This window comes from Pelmatolapia mariae, linkage group LG6, assembly GCF_036321145.2.
Source record: "Pelmatolapia mariae isolate MD_Pm_ZW linkage group LG6, Pm_UMD_F_2, whole genome shotgun sequence".
NCBI lineage: Eukaryota > Metazoa > Chordata > Actinopteri > Cichliformes > Cichlidae > Pelmatolapia > Pelmatolapia mariae.
Genome location: NC_086232.1, coordinates 19666331 through 19683011, shown reverse-complemented (window position 1 = coordinate 19683011; position 16681 = coordinate 19666331). Strand labels below are relative to the sequence as shown.

Here is a 16681-nt window from a genome sequence, read left to right as displayed (position 1 = left end):
CTTCATCGAACCTGAAGGGCTTTTGAAAGATTTTGTGCAAAGTCTGTCCGGGTTGTTAAAACGAAATTGTAGCATTATAGTCTACTCTCTTATTCACCCTGATCTATCACACTGTCAGTACAGTCTAAGTGGTTACTTTGGTGGTGTTGGTGGGGGGGATTCCTTATTTAAATACAGCCTGGGTCTGAGGCAGGACTTGGACTGCAGTAATTGTATGTGATAGACGTCCTGCCTTTAAAAGCCCCGAGGGACTGATTAGGTGAGAAAGCAGACTGTGACTTAATTACAGCTGAGAGCACCGTTGGTAAGCATCTCAGAATAGGCTGCATACATTGTCGATAAAGCAGATTAATGGCTAAGGGTGAGGGCTTTTGTGCAGCCCCTTTCGATAAAGTGACACAGTGGTGGGTCTTTATGTGCCGTGTGTTTTCACCATTTAAAAAAATTGAACGGACAATGGACTAATGGAGGCTTGTTGACCATTATCAGCAGCATAATATGACTATTTTCTATAAACAGCCCTATGATAGACTACTACACAGTGTAGCACACATTTTGTGAATTTGGCATCATCTTGTGGCTAATATTGGAAAATGCAATATCTGATTATCTGATTTGCAGATAAAAGCTTCCAGCTACTATACCCGCAGTTGGGATTTTCTTGTCTGAGTTATTTCAGTTAGATTTTTTTTATTTGTTTTTATTTCAAAGTTATGTTTTCAGTTTAGTTTCCTTTAGTTTCAAGTGAAGGGGTTTTTTTTAGATTATCTTTACTTTCATATTTTTATTAGAATGAAATTTCATCAAATTGAGAAATTTTCAAACTAAAGATCTTTTCTATATATTTGATCTCATTTTATTATTAAGTACAGTAAGTTTTTATTGCACTTAACTGAAATTTCGTGTCTGGTTCAAATTTTAGACAATTGCTGTGAAGTTGTCTGCGCAGTCATGACCACTGCGGGCAGTAGATGGCGCTGCAGCAGCACTAGAAACTTTCATGCTGTGTTCAAAGACATCATGATATTAATGCCCAGTGATAAATTCAACCCAAGTTTTGAGGTGTGTCATGGACTGTTAATTGTTTTAACTTCTTAGTTGAACATTTAGAAACAATGTTTAAGTCTTGGTTAGAAAGAAGAGCCTGTCTTGTGTCACTTGGGAGACTTGTGTAGCTGTGTGCGTGGCATAGACGGTATAGTTGTATAGACAGTGAACGCATCACAGCCAGCCTGTTGTCAGGCGAACCGCCGCTAACCTTACCACCCGTCTGCGGATAAGTTAGACTGTATCCTGGGTCTGGCATCGCTTTCCCTACGACTGGAGAGTAAGACGAGCATCACCACTCCCTCACGGTAAATACTGCCCAACGCATCAGCTACTCGTACGAAACTTAAAGTAGGTTAGCGTGGTGTTGCTAGCTACCAGTCAGACGAATGACAATGACAACCTGTTGTCTGAACCGGGTCATTCGGGGGGATTTAGAAGCCGGTGTGCTCCTTTACTTAATTAATATCAAAAGTGGCTCACTACCACTTCGCTAGCATCAACATGCACCGCTTTCAAAAGCCCCGTTAAACTCCCAGAGTGTCTGTAAATAAACTGAATGACCACGTATGTCCGAACTTAGCATTAGCATCAGTGCTAGCCATTGTTTTGGCTGTAGGAGCGTGGGCTCTTCTCTCATACCCACTCAGCGCTTTTATTGTTGGATGTTAATTCGCATGTGGCGATGACCCACGATTAACTAATCATGTCTTGCACTGAGCAATAGATTACTCTGCTTGTATCAGAGTACTTCCTCAGTGGCTCCAAAAACGTGGTCACTGCCACTGTCACTGTGACAGACGGCAGTGAAGTGCATCTGCAACATGAGTCCAACTCAGGAACCAAAATCCATCAAATCCAAAGTTCAATATAAGTTAGAGGTGTTGGAATAACTTATTTGCCTGTAATATTCACGTGCATTTATCCACTGTGTCATAAAAGTGTTGGTTAAATTGTGTATTTTAGCACTAAAATATATCAATTGATGTCTTTGCACTAGAACACAATATACTCCATGTCCATAAAAACAACAACAACAACAAAAATATTAATAATAATAAAGATTAGACTTAAAAATGTTCTTTTTCATAAAGGTTATATTTAGGGCTGGATCAGCTATCACTGACGTATTCCTTAGTGATGCTGCAACAGGCCCAGACTGCTGTAGGACCTCCTGTGATGCACTCAGCACTTCTTCTTCACTCACCTCTTTTTACTCCCAAATGTTTATATAGTGCTTGTCCTTAAATTTGTGTGTTCTCTATCCCATAGTGTACCTTTTGTCCTGTCTCCCTCCAACTGTCACAAAAGTGCTTGCTCATAGTCGCTTGATTGCTCCAATACTGTAGGGTCTTATCTTACAGTACCTTGAGCCAAACGTTATCGCTATGTAAATAAATCAGAATTGAAGTAATAATCTGCTCGTGTATGCGAAAGGGAGGACAAAAATAAGAAGCTGTTCTCAGTTTGATGCCGTTTAGTGCTTCAGAATAAGACTGGTTTGCATTGTAAAAAGTGCCCTCTTTCATTAAAAACAAAACAAAACAAAAAACTGAATTAGATTAGCTTCTGCTTAATGAGCTGTAACCACACCAATGCACTAATAATTTAGCTTCTTAGTTTATTTTTTCATTTATACTTTAGTAGGTAAACACGAATACAGACATGTCGCCTGCATCTTTCGGCTTTTCCTTTTAGTAGATGCCACAGTGGATCATCTGCCTTTGTCACACCCAACCCTCTGCATGTTCTCCTTCGCTACTTCATGAATCTACTCTGTGGCTTTCCTGTTTTCTTGTTCCCAGGCAGCTCCATCTTTAACACCATTTTTCCCTCCTCTGCATATGTCCAAACCATCTCAGTCTTGCCTGTCTATCTCTGTCTCCAAACCGCTAAAACTCAGATGTACTGATGTGCTCATTGCTAATCTGGTCCATTCTGGTCACTCCCAATGAAAACCTTAACATCTTCAGCTCTGCCTTCTATCTTTTAATTATCGCCACCAAACCGTACATCATCGCAGGACTCACTGCATATTGTGAACCTTCCCTTTCACCCTTACTAATAAAAGCTATTTGAATTCTGAAATGTGATTATCTAAGTAAAACTTCATCACAGGGTTTGTTCTTGTACAAGGTGGCGGTTTTAATATACTGAAAGCTGTACTTCCTCCACCTCTGTTAACTTACACTCCAGAATAGTTTAGGATATTTTTAGGATATTTCTCGCAGCGTAGTAATCTTGAACCTTTCCCTGTTTATGTCCTAGAACATGTTTGGATATATCTGGGAGTATGTCTACACATCCTTCCTGAGATACTGGTTGAAATGGCTCATCAGACAAGTAACGGGGACATGTGAGCTGCAGAGAATATGCTCTGGACACAAGCCAGGGGCAGCCAGGACTACAAAAGCAGGTGCGTTAAATCATCCCAAATCTGCTCTACGTCTGCATCCAAGTACACATTTTCTCTGCAGTGTTAATGTGCTTCTTGTGTCCTCCTGCAGAGTACTCTCTTCAGTCATCAAAGAACAAGGTAAGAACCTTCTACCACTGTTGGCTTTTCTTTCGGGCTTACCTTCAGTAGTTCTGAACTAATTGTTTTATATTGTTAAAAGACAAACAGTGGGTCTGCACAAACATTAATTGGCAATGATCCTGATAATCTGTTCAGATCCTCTGATTTCCTGTTGCAGCTCCTTAATGCTGGGGGTGTGCTTGTCTGATTTTGTTTTCATGTGGCTGAAATCAAATATCGTTGATGATCTTTGTATCAGATGTGCATTTTTTTACAACATTTAGTTTAAATTTAGTTGTTAGTAGTTATTTGATATAGGCCATAATGGAAAAAAAGGTAATATATTAGGTGCATATGTACAGACCGGTTTTTTTTTTTTTAAAGACTCACATTCTTAAAAGCTACACGCTTTTATAGGCGTGCATATGTGTTTTTTAGGACTCTTTTCCAGTTTACGTTTCAGCACTGTCACAAATAAAATCTGTTATCTCACCACTTTTAGCACTGTCAGGCCAGTAAAAGATGTTGGGTGTCAAACATTTGAAAAAATATTGAATATTTGGAGACTAAGAATGTGTAGATATGTGTAATAAACTCCTCAGGACTGGAGCATTGTGGATTTTCAAGTAATTTGAAAGCTTTCCAAGCCCACAGATGTGGAAAGGAATCACCCTTTCCTTCACTATTGACCTCTTTATCTTTTATTGCGCAGTATATCCCCTGAGCTTAATCATTGCTTTATCTTTCACTACCCTAGCCAAGTTTAGGTGAACTGATTACACATGTCATGCCTGTGTATATGGCTTTGTAAGCATTTTCAGATCAATAGTCTGTCCAGGTGCAAGAAGAGATTAGCTGTGTCATCTTTTTCTTTTTCTGAGGTTGACTTTGAAAAAACAGTCATTTTCACTGTGGTTGTAAATGACCTAAAAGCATTTGCGCCAGATTTCTGTCTGGTAGCTCTCTGTGCTATAACTTTAGCATGCGCTCTTCCTCTGCAGGTTTTAAGAGGAGCATTGGAAACCACTAAGGATAGCTTAGAGCAATGTGTGGATCAAATTATGAAAGTGAAGAACATCAAACCTGCAAAAGATCCCAAGTAAGGTTACTTTGCCTGTCAGCTGCAATTCTTTGATGTAAGAGTGATTTTTGAATGTGATTGAATTGATCTTCCGTTGCAGGTTCAAAGAGAGCCTCCACATCTGCCTGCTGCAGATAACAGGATACAGCAGCTTGTATATATCTGTAGAAGACTTGAGAAAGGAAGTCTTCAGCTCAGACAACCCTGAACACGAGGCCATGCTTTTGAAGGTATGGATTCCTGCTCCTAGAGCAATAGCAGTGAAGCTGTGTCCATTTGCACAGGCTTTCTGCTAAGATAAGATTTGAACCAAGATTTGTAAACTAAGGAAAAATATGTTTTATTATTATTTCTGCACATTAGTAAAAGTAACATTCAGGATTTTTTTTAAAACATCGATTGACATAGTGAAGATAATACCACGGTCTAACATCACATCAGCATAGAAACATGGTAAGTTGCTGGATGGGAGTCTAAAATGCGGGCACAGGGTCATATTAGGCAACGTTGTACTTCCAAGTTATTGTAGTGGACGGATTTGATCATGCGTTTTTGTTTGTTTGTTTGTGTGTGTGTGTGTGTGTTTAGCTTTGGGACCTTTTGATGCCAACAGTCAAGCTGGAGTCCAGGATAACCAAACAGTGGGGAGACATTGGATTCCAAGGGGAGGACCCCAAGACTGATTTCAGAGGGATGGGCCTGCTGGGCCTGATCAACCTTGTGTGAGTACAGTACCAGTGTAAAGGCCTTCAAACATCGAGTTCATTGCAAAAAAAACAACAACACAAAATTCAGAATTTTTTTGGGATGTGAACTTGTCGTGGTACATTTATGTACACACCAAAAATGTTGCGATTTTACAAAAATATTTGCAAAAAACCCCCACAGTCTCCCCCCCCCCCCCCCCCCCCCAAAAAAAAAATAAATAGTCGACATCAAGCAATGATGAGCTGGTCCTGATGTTTCTGAACAATTAAAGGAAGAAACTGAGGTTCTGGGTTCATCCTATTCTCACAAGAAGAGAGCTGCAGAAGAATTTCATGGTTTGAACCAGGAGTTCAAACGGCTGCAAACAAACATTTTTTACAGGTGCAGTTTTTAAAGGCCTCTCAGGCAAATTATTAAATACTGTGAAACAGGAGAAGTGAATGTTTTTATCGACTTCAGCTTCCTCATGGCTGTTTAACCTGTGTGTACCTGCTGTAAAGCGTGCACTGAAGCACAGTGTAGTCATGAAAAAATAGTATAAATAAAATGGATTTTGACATAGTTGAACAAGCAGAACCTGTTTGATGAAATGCCTGTCGATAAAGGTGATGCACTTGATCACAATCGCAAAGCGAATGAACAAAAATATCATTCTATGTTATCCCTGTACAGAAAAAGGAAGAACTCCTTTGTCATGAGGAGCTTGTTTTGCTTCGTTCAGCAGAAATAACTTGTGAGGGACATTATGAATCTCTGATGTCGGCTTGTTGAGATTTTTCACTCTTCCACAGGAAATTCCTTTATTCGGTGTTGAAGTGCTTCTGGGTTTCTATGGGCTCAAAATGTGGTCATAAATATTTTGTACTTGTAAATCAGTTTTGTACTTGTAAATCAGGATTTGTATGTGTAAAAAGAATTTGTGTGTGTGTAAAAAAGATTTGTATGTGTAAAAAAGATTTGTGTGTGTGTAAAAAAGATTTGTGTGTGCAAAAAGATTTGTGTGTGCGTAAAAAAGATTTGTGTGTGGACTTAGCCAAAAAAACCCTGCAAGTTACAAGTACGCATTTTGACCCCATTTTTCTTCCTTTCATCTGATTGGTCAATGTCATGTCAATCACAAATGTAACAATCCAATCAGAGGACAGATGGGTTTGGCTGTCGGAGGGGCACTTTTTTGAACTGCAGGTCCTTGAAGGGTAATACAGTTTGAAGCTGGAGGATCTCTATATAAATATCCGATAGCAGCTAGGTCCGCTAACTTTCAGCAGCTGTTGAAAGGATAAAGTTGTGGTATGTCAGTGGTTAGAAATACCATTATTACTTTAGGATTAGTTTAACACAAAGTCAGGGCTGACCCGGGACCATTGCTGTGAGTCACAGTGCGCAGCATAAAAGTCCTTTCACATCAGACGCAGGATGTGCTGCTAATGCTAACTAAAAGCTAAGGATCCAGAATTTGTTGCGCTGGCTGCTGGGCTCTGTGGGTTTTTGCAGCAGCTCTACCTGTACTAGATGCACCTGCTCCTTGTCGTTTCTATCTCTGACTTTATGTCCTCTACAAGAGTTTCTGGGGGTTTTTTGCTAGTTCTTCAAATGTTCAATAAAAACATGTATGCTAATTCATAACGAAGAAAGCTTTGTAATGAAGACTGTCATTTCCAAAACACTGCCCGCCCGCGGTCCGCAGCGCTGTTGAAAAGGCTGTGGAAGTCCCTGTATTAAACACGTAGACCTGTGACACAAAAATCACCAAACTCGGACGACCACAGACTGTTTTCCTTCGTGTTGATGAAGGGAAACGCTGGGTTGGCATGTAAAAGGGCATTTATTCCCTTCAAGGACCTGCAGTTCAAAAAAGTGCCCCTCCGACAGCCAAACCCATCTGTTCTCTGATTGGATTGTTACATTTGTGATTGACATGACATTGACCAATCAGATGAAAGGAAGAAAAATAGGGTCAAAATGCGTACTTGTAACTTGCAGGGGATTTTTGGCTAAGTCCACACACAAATTTTTTTTACGCACACACAAATTTTTTTTACACACACACAAGTTCTTTTTACACATACAAATCTTTTTTACACACACACAAATTCTTTTTACACATACAAATCTTTTTTACACACACACAAATCTTTTTTACACACACACAAATCTTTTTTACACACACGCAAATTCTTTTTACACATACAAATCCTGATTTACAAGTACAAAACTGATTTACAAGTACAAAATATTTATGACCACATTTTGAGCCCATAGGTTTCCTCCATTTTCTTCCCCCCTACATTTTAGGGGGATTAAATCTGTGTTTTTTCTAGGCCGTTCCAAAACGCTCCATTTCTCCTCTGTCTGACATTATTTGGTGGATTTACTTGTTTACTTAGAATCATCATCCTTTTGAAGAACTCTGTCATAGTTGAATCAAGAACTGCAACCTGCCCACTTTCTGAGACCACAAAGTTCTCAGAAAGGTTTTCACAGTTTATATGCTCTTTTCCCAAGAAGACACTATTGGTCAGCACGAAACATGTGTACTTTTTTTTTTTTTTTTTTTTTTTTGCCCCAACCACTCTCTCTTTGATCAGTGTGTCCACAGCGCACTAAAGTCCTGGTCTTTGCCTCTGTACCTATTGGCAAAGTCTAATCTGTGACGTTTCTTTTATTGGACAGCAAACAGTTTTTCCTGGAACGCCTGTTGTGCAGGTCATGTTTGTGCAATCTGTCTGATTATAGATGCATGAACTTTGACACAGATCAGCTGTTACCGGTTTTGTAATGAAATTTGAGGATTCTTGGAAACATTTTTTTTCCCCATCAGGTGCTTTTTGGCTGAATTTGCTGAATGTTTATATTTGGTAGGCTCTCTTGTTTTAATGATTAAACCGATCCACACACAAGAAGCTCAAGATTATATTCCACTCAAGTTTTGATGAGAAATACTTTTAATTACCTCAGCTTACATAGATTATTAAAGGTGGTTGTAAATACAGCTCAAAGGGCAAAATGTTGAAGAAGCTTTACGTATAAGGTAAACTGTTCCACTCCAAATCCATGGCTCAGTGTAAACCAACATATAATTTTTAGGGTACAACAATAATTACTCACAAAACCTCACCAAGTAAGGTAGATGGGAGCCCCGGCAGAAACAAACACAAGAAGGAGAGGGCTTTGACGCCTATTTTATAGGTGAACTATAAAATAATATTTGAAACAAAGACTGAAAAGAAGGACTGTCAGTAGCTCCCAACTCAGCGAAAAATAATTAAACAATGCTAGAGATGGCAACTAAAGACAAAAGTGGTGCTGATGGAGTAGAGGTGGCTGTTTTACCACCTCTGACTTTAAATGCATGCAGGTTGGCTTCTACAGCCAGTCAGCTGTAGGAGGGGTTTAAAAGAAAAGAAGAGAACGTTAATGAGGATTATAAAAAGAAACAGTCAGTGCACTGTCATAACACCTCCACCTCCAAGTATTGAATAATGGGCCAGCAGAACCAGTATTCAACAGGACAAAGAGAGCCTGACAGCATGTCAGACAGGCTTGACTTTGAGGTTGAAGGACTTTAAGGGCAACCCCCAACACGTCAGTCGTTCGTTTGACTTGTTCTTTCGACTGATGATGACAAGAGGACACAAAATGACAAGCGATGTGTCAGATTATTAAAGCAGCACCAGTCAAACACACATTAACTTTATTTTTAAAAGCTGTAGGTCAGAATGATGTGACCTCAACATGTTTAATCATGCAGACTCTGTTTGACGTCATGTTTATTGGTTAACAAAAGACCGTAAATAAACTCTTAATTTGTTTGGCTCTTTGCAGTTTTTTCAGTGAAAACTACACAGCGGAGGCTCGGCAGGTGTTGTCTCATGCAAACCATCCTAAACTAGGGTAAGAGACCTTCGATTCATATACCTTCCACTGGTGTTTGTGTCACATGATGTAGACTTTATTCATTTTTTGAAATTATGTTTTCCGTATGCACAGTATGTCATTTCTACGGTGCACTTTATACTTTTTTGTTTTTTAAAGGTATTCCTATGCAATAGTTGGGATCAACTTGACAGAGATGGCTTACAGCCTGCTAAAGAGTGGCGCTTTGAAACCACATTTCTACAACGCAGTGCAGGGCACGCCTGAGCTCCAGCACTTTCATCAGCTGTACTGTGAGTAGTCGAATCACACTGCTTTTTCTTCTGTGCGTCTGATTATACACTCACCGGTGACTTCATTAGGTGCAGTCGCAAGATTGCTAATCTTGGGTTGGACCCCTCTCTGGCTTCACAGCTGCTGTAATTCTTCATGGCAATGAAGTGCTGGAAACATTTCTCAGATTTTGGTCCATATTGACATGATGGCGTCACACTGTTGTTGCAGATTTGTCGAAAATACATCCATGATGCCAGTGTGACTGTGACAGTGGATTTTTGTACAGTGACCTCAGTGTCATGTGTAAGAAGCCACTTTGAGATGGTCTGATCTTTGTGTCATAATGTGTTATCTGCTGGAAGCAGCCATCAGTAGATGGGAACACTGTGATCATAAAGGGGTGGACATGGTCAGGAATAATACTCAGGTAGGTTGTGGTGTTTAAATGATGCCCAGCTGGTACAAAGGAGCCAAGAAAATGTGCCTAGGAAATATTACACCACCAGCAGCAGCCTGAGGTGGGGTGCAGCAGAAATCGAGACTCATCAGATCAGGCGACATTTTCCAATCTTCTTCTGTTGTCCAATTTTGGTGACCCCTGAATATTTCCTCTCTTTTAAACTCAAAGATGGTTGTGTGGAAAAATCCCAGCAGATCAGCAGTTTCTGAAACAGACCAGTCCATCTGGCACTGCTAGCCAGTTCACATTTAAAGTCACTTAAAAAGTCACTTAAGTCACAATTTGAACTTCAGTAGGCCACTTGGAGCATGTCTAAATGCCTAATTGAGTTGCTGCCATGTGATCAGCCGATTAGATATGCAGTAATGAGCAGTTGAACAGGTGTATCTAAGGAAGTTGCCTGGTGAGTGTATACAAACAAAAACATTTTCTGATAGAAGGTACATTTTTCAAAAATGTGTCTTTCCTCCTTACAGGCTATCTGGCGTATGAATTCGATAAGTTCTGGGTGGCAGAAGAACCCGAGAGCATCATGCAGTTCAACCAATACAGAGAAAAATTCCATAACATAATCAGGACACACCTACAGGACCCTGGTGTGTGTCTCACATTGACTGTCGGCTCCAAGAACTAAAAGCATTTTTCACGATGTTACGATTGGGTAGAAGGAGAAGCAGGAAAGTTCCTCGTAAACGTAGCTGAGCATTAAAACCCTAAAAGCAGACTGAATACTGTTCGGCCCCTCCAGACAAGATCTAAAACAATAAATCCTCTTGTGTTTGGTTTTGTGGTTCATTCATAACGCACGTATCATTGTTGTAATGATATTTAAAGTTTCTCAAACTGAGCACAAATCCAACACCCTGTACCTCAAAAACGACCATTCCAGAGGGCTTTCGATCACAAAGAGGACTGTAGAGAAAGTAACGGATCCGTCGTTTTGTGAGGCTTTAAGCACTTTGAGTGAGCAAGCAGCCAAATTGTTATATTTAAAGACAGGAAAGGACAGAAGTCCTGCTCAGGAATTTGAAGTTTATGTTAAGAGATAATGGCTAAAACTTGATGTGAGGAGTGATTTCCACTTTATTTATCCTCTTGTGGTGCTGTCAGCTTAAAAGTCTTGCATGATTTAACGTGTCCCCACTGATGTCATTGATCTGTACTGTAAAATGTACTGTTAGTGATGTGGAACTCTAAACTATACTAAGCTCCTGTTTTCATAACGTTGTGTATCTTTAGACTGATGCTGAATTTTTATGACCTGATCTTTTTATGCCGTGGGTTTACATTTGAGGAATGTATGTAACGACTCACATCTCACTCACTCCAAGTTAGTAAATGCAGATTTGTTTTGAAATGTGCTTCGTGTCCATGTGTTTAAAAGGCAAAAACAAACCACAGCTGCTTGTGTAAAACAAGTCTGGTAAATTCAGGACCTGCATAAACACATCCTTTTATGCTTTATTATGGGTACCAGTCGTTCAGTGTAAAGGCACACTGCTTTAAGCTAGCTAACGTATAAAACTGACAGGTTTAGTCATACAGGGCTCAGTGCAAACTTGGCATGTTTCTGTAATATTCCCTTCCATGACATCTGGAATGGGCTTACTGTGGCAAATTATAAATATAAAAGGAGAAGGCTGTGTCTCCTCATGCACATAAAGTCAATACTTTTTCAGGAGGCGATCCTTTTTCAACAAAGGATTTCCGCCTTTCTCACCACAGGACAGTGGATTTGTTGAATAAGGCTAACACAAGAAATTATAGTTACTAGGGTTTCCTCATTCAGGTGGCAGTCCGGTTGTGGTTCAGATATTACAGTCAAACTTTGACTGAGGAATCTCAATTAACCACTTCAATCCTCTGCTTTGTGACCATCATGGCTCTTTTGATTTGTTCGAAGGAGACGAACATCACGATGTTCCACGATCCCAACCTCAGGAATGATGGCACGAATCTACAAAATGGAAAAAGTGAAGAGTGAAAAAATGAAATTGTGTGTCATGCAATACTGCAATTTTTTGGGATTGATACCGATACCAAGGCCAGTATTGCCGATACCAATACTTTTAACTTATAATGTCATGTTATTTAGAGGAGAGCATAATCATGATTTATGAGATGAATCATCATCAATTTGCAAATTGTGAACATTTTTTAATGACCACTGGATTACTTTACACAATAATGAGTTAACAAAACACACCTCTCATTTCACCTTTTTTTTTTAAAGGCGCTATAGAGTAGAAGAATCAGTCAACACAAAAAGACTCAGACATTTTTCATATTGTATGCCTGAAGAATATTTTTCCATTTATCCCGATTTAATTCAGTGGGCTCCATACTGAACGTGAAGGATATAAAAGTATCGATATTTGGATCTCTTAAAGAGTTTGTCGTTGGCGGCGCAGGTGAAGAGGCTTACCCTTTGTAGAATGCTGTTGGCCCCTCTTTAGTTAACATGGTCCAGGCACAGTTAACGGCGCTCTTATACTGGCCCGGTGGTGAGTTCATGTATCTCGTCTTTACCACGTCTACTGGGGAGGCGATCACTGTGGTAACGAAGCCGGCGCCAAACGCAGACACAAAGTGGCACGGCAGATTGTCTGAGGACAGAGTTGGGGAAAAGATTACAAGAGGGTCTTTGTTCTCAGCTGTGCGATATAGAAAAACATGTCAGTGGATTGCGCAATCGTCTGAATGGGGCAATATAAGTTCTAGAGATAAATGCTAATATATTGCTATTGTACTCACTGCACCATAAAGAGAAAATACACCGTGTCCTGTACTGTAGGAGCCTGTTGTGCTGGTATCAGTTAAAGAGGTGAGAGGGTGTGTGGATTTTTTGCCCAATCAGCAGTCTCCCAGGAAGAGTGTTGGGGAGTAACGGAATACATGTACCGCCGTTACGTATTTAGAATACAAAATATGAGTAACTGTATTCCGTTACAGTTACCGTTTAAAAAGGTGGTATTCAGAATACAGTTTGTTGAAATAAATGGATTACACGGCGGTACTTTCCTGTTTCATATTGTGGCGGGTCAGGATTGTTTGGGTTTGTTTGACAGCTACGCTCTGTTGTTCCAGGCGGCAGCGTTACGGTTGCCATGGTTACAGGGTGACGCTCTCTCTCTCTGCGTGTTTCCTGGGTGAGAGAGCGCTTTTTTGTTGTTGTTGTTGTTGTGCTAAGCTAAAAGGCAGAATGCTACAGGCATGGCCCTAAAGAATGTAGCCTCATGGGCAGTGTAGTCCGTGCTGCAGCGAGAATGGACTACCATACACGTTATGTGTCTGTGAGCGAAGGAGGGAGAGAAAGGAAAAGTCCGAGCTGTCACGGAGCAAAAACGGGAGCTGGAAGCATGTAAATATAATAATAACCACTGCAGCCAAGAAGAGTGCCTGACGAGCCCATTTGTAAGTAAGCTATTAAGACTCGACTGTACGCTGTGTTCGTGTTTTCCTCCGGAAAAAAATAAGTTCCGTTGGAGCAGCCTTTCAACGCCTCTCTCTGTCTCTCGCTAGCAAAGTTGACCAAGACAACAAAGTAAAGCTAGTTTTCAGCTACGAACCCGACACGGAACCCACCGTATTAGCCAGATGTCCCTTTACTACGGTTCGGAGCCGCGGACCTTCAGTAACAGTAATAAATCACAGCAATAGTACATTCACGTAGTTGTAAACAGCATGATAATATATTAAGTAATCCAAAGTATTCAGAATACGTTACCCTCATTGAGTAACGTAACGGAATACGTTACGGAATACATTTTGGGGGCATGTATTCAGTATTCTGTAATGGAATACATTTTAAAAGTAACCTTCCCAACACTGCCCGGGGACTCTGTTTTTGTGAATGTGGGTTTGTGTAGCTCAGGCAAACAACCGTGAGCTGACCTCACCTGACAACAGCTTGTGTCTAAGGATGGCCTCCTTTATCAGGTCGTATGTAACCAGCTCTGTGCAGTTTACCAGGGCGTTTCTTGTGATGTTGGGTAATGTTCCTGAGGGAAACGGATACTTTAATCATTACTGATAAAGGATGTTTTGTGTTGTCTTTTTTTAATAATGGGCAACACTCAAAGAAGGTACCTTTCCAGAGCCCACGCAGGCCCTCGTGTTGGAAGATGTGTCTGTAAGCCTGCATGGTGCTGCTGTAGCGGCGGGCCACTCCGTCCAGATTCATCTGGGCTTGGAATCGAACCTTGACCACGTCGGTGGGCTGCGCAAAGGACACCGCCATGGCGCCTGTGGTGCAGCCAGCCAGGATACGTACCAGTACACTAGCGTCTGGAGAGAGGCAAAGACTCAGTTATTTTAACAACAGGCTTGAGAACTTCTAATTTTAGTATCAGTTTTAACAAGGAAGATAAGAAACGGCTTCAACAACCCAGACTGCAAGAATCCTTTATCGGTTTCAAGAGGGAGATAAGATTTAAGAGAGATAACACTTTCCCTAAATCTTGTTTAACTTATCAGATTTGAAAAGCCTCTGTTCTGCGTAAATTATCTATTGCATGTTTGTCTGCAAGAAATAGCCTTCCTTCACTCTCCCCACTTTTTTTATTTTTAAAATGAAGCTTTCCTTTATCTGAATTCCTTATCTAAGGGAATATAAGACCGACTGCATCTATATGATAAACATCTTTTTGATTTTTGACAGCTGGATATTAAATCTCGAAATCACGACTGTCACCAGTTAGAACAATTATGAAAGTTTAAGTAACTTAAATAAATGAAAAGGCAACAACTTACTGTCTTTGCCACCGGTGTAGAAATTTTTAACGTTGTCATAGAGGCCGATTCTGACGGAGGCAAAGCACAGCTGTCTCTGCAGCCCAGCAACCAGACCATTATACAGAGACTTGGGCCCTTCTGTTCGGATCATGGTGCTGATGGTCCCAAACACCCCTCTGTAGCGGATGTCCCCCACTGCCTTCTTCTCTCCTTGAATCTGGGGTCACACATTGTCCTCAAAGTTAAAACCAGCTTTACGGAGCAGCAGCAGAAAGCTTAAGACCAAACGGTTCAGAAAGGTGAAGACGTTTGACTGAAGGGTGCTGAAGTGGACAAAGTTGACTTCTTCGTCAATAAGGCAAACATCACGCTGTGTCCCACAGTAGGCTACAGCAAAGCAAGACCGGCTAAAGATCATATTGATAGCACAGTTAGTACCTGTAGTCTGACTTTGGCTGTGTCCAGAGGGAATGTGACCATGTCGGCTATACAGGCTGCTGCTCCAGCACTCGCCATCTTCACACCCAAAGGAGGAGGAATGTCTGAGGGTTTAAGTCCTACCATGTTTCCTACTGCTGGGACGACAGGTACGCATCCACGCACAGGCACAGAAATACCAATTAAATAAAAAAATCAGTGTAAGATTCTCTTCTAGAAAGCAACCACATAAACTTTAACCTCTTGTACAAATCATTTGTCTGTTTAAATGAAAGGTTAATCAATAATCAAAGTGGACTGATGCTCGAGACATGAAACACACTTACGATTGTGGTCCGAAATTGAAATTTCCTTTTGATCCTCGGGTGGGTTTTTTGGTACAGTGCAGGATGTGATTGGTCAGATTAAAATCCACACCGGGCCCCACTCAGCAGGAAGGAAAGACTCATCATTTGCTGTGGATTTGTGTTTTCTGGCTGGCGTTTTTATGACATCCTCAGAGAGGCGTTACTGTGTACTCCTGTACACCTGGGTCAACTCAAAGTCCACAGACTGTCAGAAAGTCAATGTTCAAGTCACCTCACACAGAAAAACAACCATATAACTTCCCCGTTTTTTGACTGTGTGAAACGCAAGATTATTTCTATCCAAATTTCCACAGATGTCACAATTGATGACGATCTTTCTAAACGTTATGTTCATGCTTTCATGAACATAACGTACACTTGGTAGAATTTGTTTATCATCGGATTTTTCTTCTATCCAGGATCTGTAACTGACTTTAATATTGTCTCAATAATTATTAAACTGTTCATATGAACTGTGTGCCACAAGCAGCAGCGATAACAGATCGGTATCAGGGTTCACCAGAGGCTCGTCTCCCCTCTCAGCCAATGACAGCAAAAAGCTTGTGATCAACAGCGTTCGGAGCTGACCGGCTAAATCTCGATCTGTTCCACAGACTTTATGGTCGAGCCTCACAGCAAATTACCCCTCTGTGCTATCAGCAGCATTGTTGTGTCATACAGTTTTTGCTCTGTTACCCCTCATTTATGATTTCTATTATCTGTCTCAGTCTAACAGCTTTTACATTTCATGTTAAAGATGTGCATTTTTTGGGGGGCGGGGGGCGAAGTGGGAGTGTGGTGACGTCAGCTGGCGACTGAAGTTCACAGTGAAGCTGATAAGAACTTTACATCACACCATGTTTGGCCTCTCAGCAGTTTGCCAGCAGTCACTCCTGTTCATAACATCACACATGGTGTATGTACGTAACAGTAAGGAAAAATGTAGATTCTTAGAAAAAGAGCAAAGACAAGAAAAACATTCAGAATTATTCCCACATAACGTTTACTAATGCTGTCCCATTCGACAGCCCTATGTTAAAACTATCGCCATTAAGTTTATTATCATCAGATCTCTTTTGCCATTAAATTATTTTTAGTTTTTAAACATTTTTTCTGCATATTGGTTTGAGCACACCACAAACTACCCTCTACAAGACTGAATAAATACCCCTGAAAAACTGTTTCAACTAAAGCTT

General features: G+C 40.6%; 2 protein-coding genes across 2 annotated transcripts; one reads left to right on the top strand and one right to left on the bottom strand.

Annotated features, from left to right (window-relative positions):
- The first annotated feature begins 1222 nt into the window (after positions 1–1222).
- elmod2 (ELMO/CED-12 domain containing 2) lies at positions 1223–11323 on the top strand. Its single transcript, XM_063475223.1, has 9 exons — positions 1223–1355; positions 3316–3463; positions 3555–3583; positions 4567–4664; positions 4747–4876; positions 5235–5368; positions 9180–9248; positions 9390–9523; positions 10443–11323. The coding sequence occupies exons 2-9, from the start codon at positions 3319–3321 to the stop codon at positions 10598–10600; spliced, it is 897 nt and encodes a 298-aa protein (XP_063331293.1). The 5' UTR covers positions 1223–1355; positions 3316–3318; the 3' UTR covers positions 10601–11323.
- Positions 11324–11808: 485 nt separating this feature from the next.
- On the bottom strand, positions 11809–15264 carry ucp1 (uncoupling protein 1). Its single transcript, XM_063475222.1, has 6 exons — positions 15139–15264; positions 14719–14917; positions 14056–14253; positions 13866–13967; positions 12392–12572; positions 11809–11923 (listed from the first exon to the last, which is right to left on the bottom strand). The coding sequence occupies exons 1-6, from the start codon at positions 15262–15264 to the stop codon at positions 11809–11811; spliced, it is 921 nt and encodes a 306-aa protein (XP_063331292.1).
- Between the last annotated feature and the right edge of the window lie 1417 nt (positions 15265–16681).

What these genes read in the sequence shown, in the direction of transcription:
- elmod2 (XM_063475223.1), top strand. Translation starts at nt 3,319, where the DNA reads ATGTTTGGATATATCTGGGAGTATGTCTACACATCCTTCCTGAGATAC. An exon ending in ACGAGGCCATGCTTTTGAAG is followed by an intron (nt 4,877 to 5,234) that starts GTATGGATTCCT and finishes GTGTGTGTTTAG; the next exon opens with CTTTGGGACCTTTTGATGCC. An exon ending in GCAAACCATCCTAAACTAGG is followed by an intron (nt 9,249 to 9,389) that starts GTAAGAGACCTT and finishes TGTTTTTTAAAG; the next exon opens with GTATTCCTATGCAATAGTTG.
- ucp1 (XM_063475222.1), bottom strand. Translation starts at nt 15,264, where the DNA reads ATGGTAGGACTTAAACCCTCAGACATTCCTCCTCCTTTGGGTGTGAAG. An exon ending in CAGCCAAAGTCAGACTACAG is followed by an intron (nt 14,918 to 15,138) that starts GTACTAACTGTG and finishes GTGTGACCCCAG; the next exon opens with ATTCAAGGAGAGAAGAAGGC. An exon ending in CCTGCGTGGGCTCTGGAAAG is followed by an intron (nt 13,968 to 14,055) that starts GTACCTTCTTTG and finishes CGTTTCCCTCAG; the next exon opens with GAACATTACCCAACATCACA.